Source organism: Protobothrops mucrosquamatus, unplaced genomic scaffold (genome assembly GCF_001527695.2).
Source record: "Protobothrops mucrosquamatus isolate PMUCROS unplaced genomic scaffold, P.Mucros_1.0 scaffold17274, whole genome shotgun sequence".
Taxonomy (NCBI): Eukaryota; Metazoa; Chordata; class Lepidosauria; order Squamata; family Viperidae; genus Protobothrops; species Protobothrops mucrosquamatus.
In genome coordinates, this window is record NW_015403035.1 from 1 (window position 1) to 3,438 (window position 3,438).

The window sequence follows — 3,438 nt, forward strand, 5'->3', positions numbered from 1 at the left end:
CGCGGCGGAAGGAAGGGAGATCAGGGATCACCCTGATCTCTGGGGGCAGCTCATTCCAGAGGGTGGGAGCTCCCACAGAGAAGGCCCTCCCCCTTGGGGTCGCCAGCCGGCACTGTCTGGCCGACGGCACCCTGAGGAGACCCACCCTGTGGGAGCGTACTGGCCGATGGGAGGTAATCTGTGGCAGAAGGCGGTCTCACTTAGAGACTGAGTGCCCCAAAACCGCCCCCCTCTGCTCCCCTGCCCACAGGGCCACCCACCGCCTCCATGCTTGTTTAATTTAAGATTATGCCAGCTATGTTGGATTTAGGCTGCTGTAGATTTTATGACCATCATTTGACACCGGGTAACATAGGAATCAATAACACTATAAGATAGTGCTTCTCAATTTTTTCCTTTATTACTCAAAGCCACTTAACAGAAAACCCTTATTTATACATCCCTGCTGTGATTGGATTATGGGTTTGTGTGTTGTTACCCAAAGAAAAATCACTTTTACCAAAATTTGGTTACAGGATCCAATCTGGGTCGGTCACTGTTTTTTTCTTCCGAGTTTTTGGACTTGTGCTGGAGCCCCCATCATCTGGGAACTAATCTCTAGCCAATTTTGTTTAATTTACCCAAATTTGGGAAGCACCATTGTAGAAGAATGCATTGTGCTTAAATTGTTCTTCTTAGTAAATTGTTTTTCCCTAATGAATTTTTTCCAGGAACGGTCACAGCTGCCAATGCTAGTACGCTAAACGATGGAGCAGCTGCTTTGGTACTGATGACTTCAGAAGCAGCCAAAAGACTGAATGTGAAGCCATTGGCAAGAATAGTAGGTGAGGATTGTCCTTCCCTTTGGTGAAATTGTCGTGTGTATATATTTCCCTGAGTAAGACTGGTGGTGGATGACAGACTTCTTCTCATTTTGTTTTCTCTGTAGATTAGGTAGGACCCATTTTTGATCAAGCAGTTTCAACAAACTGAAATTTTGCCAAAAGCCAAAGTTTTTTTTTAAAAAAGAGGCTTTGGAACCTTTCAGTGCACTTTTCTCACTGGACTTTTTAAAGTATGTTTTAAGGCAGAGATCTCCAACCTTTCCAGGCTTGCGACCCAGAGGGGAGAGCAGCTTCCAAATTACTGCGTGTGGTGTGCACGCACCCAAACGGGGCCACGCCCACTGGTGCAGTACTAGCAGCCATGCTTGCACATGTGCTGGCGCCATGCGCAAACAGCCATGCACCCCCGCGGTGGCTAGTACCCATTCACGCATGTGCAAATGGGCGGCGCACACTCCCCACTAGCGTTCCTGTTCGAGCCCGCACGCATGAGCAAACGGCCGTGGGCGCTAGCACGAGTGGGGGGGAATGTGCGCCCACATGTGTGCCCTGGCCAGCCATTTCTGCAGCCCACTGGCCAAGAGAGCTGCGGCCCATAGGTTGGGGACCTGTTTTAAGGAATGAACTCTGAAATTATGCTCTTGATAGAGGAATCGTTGCAAGAATAAAATTCAATATTAAGAGCAATCAAAGCACATTTAACAAAATATTTCTTTTCTAATTCATGTTTCTGTTCTTGCAGGTTTTGCAGATGCTGCTGTTGATCCTATTGATTTTCCCATTGCACCAGCACATGCTGTTCCTAAGGTGACCATCTCTATCATTGTTCTACCTTCATTTAGTTGCTCATTTAATTCTGCATTTAGTCTTCAGTGGAAATGTAATATAATGGACTTTAAAATTAATTTCTCAAGTAGATTATCTGCTTAAGTTTAAAAACAAATCTAAAAAATTAAGTACTTTGTGTTGGTGGTTTGGAATTGAGTGAGCCATTGCATTTTAGTTCTGGTTAGTTTTGGAGAAATTAATGGCAGATTGTATTTGAACAACTGGAATAATAAATAATAATAAAATAATAAAGTTGCCATTGTTAAGTCAACCCTACACTGTTGTTATGCAAGATATCTTGTGGTCACCATTTTTAACCTGCTGGCTTCCCCATTGACTTTGCTTGTTGGAAGTCAGCAGTGAAAGTCACAAATGGAGAGATCATGGGGACTGTGGGATGCTGCCAAGTTGTAATGGCAAGCTGGTCACTGGCCCCTTGATTGTGATCAGATGACCACTGGGACACTTTGAGGACTGGTCATAAATGCCACTTGTTCAGTGCCATTGTAAGTTTGAATAGTTGTTGAATGAGCAGTTTTTAAGTGAGGGCCACCTGAATTCCCTTACTGTAATTGAACCATATCCTCATAGATTTCGGCTTTACAATTTTGCAAGGGTGAGGATCTCTTCCGACTGCCTAGTTTTAAAAAGTAATGGATTTCAGCTTAGATAGATGGTGTAGAATAGTTCTATACCTCAGAGCTATGTTTATGTGGTTTTCAGCATTTTTTTAAAAAAATGATTCTATTTTTCCCCTTGTAATTATGTTTCAGAATCTGTGTTTTTAGCTTCGAGGTTGTGAGTTTTTGTTTCATCTTTTCTGCTTTTTACTTCTGTGTGGGTGTGTCCTGATCTGCTCATAAAATTCTGGTAGTACAACAAATAATATAAATGTTATCTGTACATACATGCCAGTGGTATTTTTCCTTTCAGGTACTTGCTCAGGCAGGACTCAAAAAGGAAGATATTAATATGTGGGAAATCAATGAAGCATTCAGTGTTGTTGTCTTAGCTAACATTAAAATGCTAGACATTGATCCACAGAAGGTAAATATTCACGGAGGAGCAGTTTCTTTGGGACATCCAATTGGGTAAGTAAAAAAAATACATTAACTGGTGGTGGGAAATAACCGATCCCTGTATAAGTAGACCTTAACATACGACTGTAATTGACCCCAGTCATAAGTCACGCTAGTTGTTAAGTGGTTAACCACGTGAATGCATCTAATTTTACAACCTTTTTTGTGGTGGTTTTTTAGCCAATGGGTGCTTTTTGGAAAAAAAAAAAACTGGAGGTAAATGCCATTTCCAGCAAAAAAACTTCATAAATTGTGGTCAAGTGCCCAAAATATAATCACATGATTTATTTCACATTTTTGAACCGCCCATCTCCCTGAAGTCCCCTGCCTCTCTCAAAAGCCCCCTGACTCTTTAATATAAGAGACCCCCCACTGGGTTTGTATTGGGAGCCTTGCAATGTATTTGTGTAAGTGACAATTAGCATGTCTTATACTGAATTTATCTCTGAGCAACATTTGAAGTACAACTCGTATTACGTACTTGTTCTTAGCATATTGTAAAATGTTACACAAAAAAATATTCACAAACTATTACTCAGATTTAAACATCTTTTAGAGATTAGGCAACCTGGTGCCTCCAAATGTTTCTACCACGAAATCGCATTTGCCCCCATCAGTAGTGACAACTAACTAGTAATTATGGGAGATGTGGTCCCGAAAGATTGGACAGTAGCAGGTTGCATATATCTTAAAATATTTCAAGGTCT

General features: G+C 41.7%; 1 protein-coding gene across 1 annotated transcript; it reads left to right on the forward strand.

Moving 5' to 3' along the window:
* Positions 1–678: 678 nt before the first annotated feature.
* On the forward strand, positions 679–2,856 carry LOC107301812 (acetyl-CoA acetyltransferase, mitochondrial-like; the record flags this gene model as incomplete). The annotated part of the gene is made up of 3 exons (XM_015830990.2): positions 679–824; positions 1,567–1,631; positions 2,586–2,856. Coding segments are annotated over 3 exons (373 nt in total), but the record flags the coding sequence as incomplete, so codon positions are not given.
* Positions 2,857–3,438: the final 582 nt, after the last annotated feature.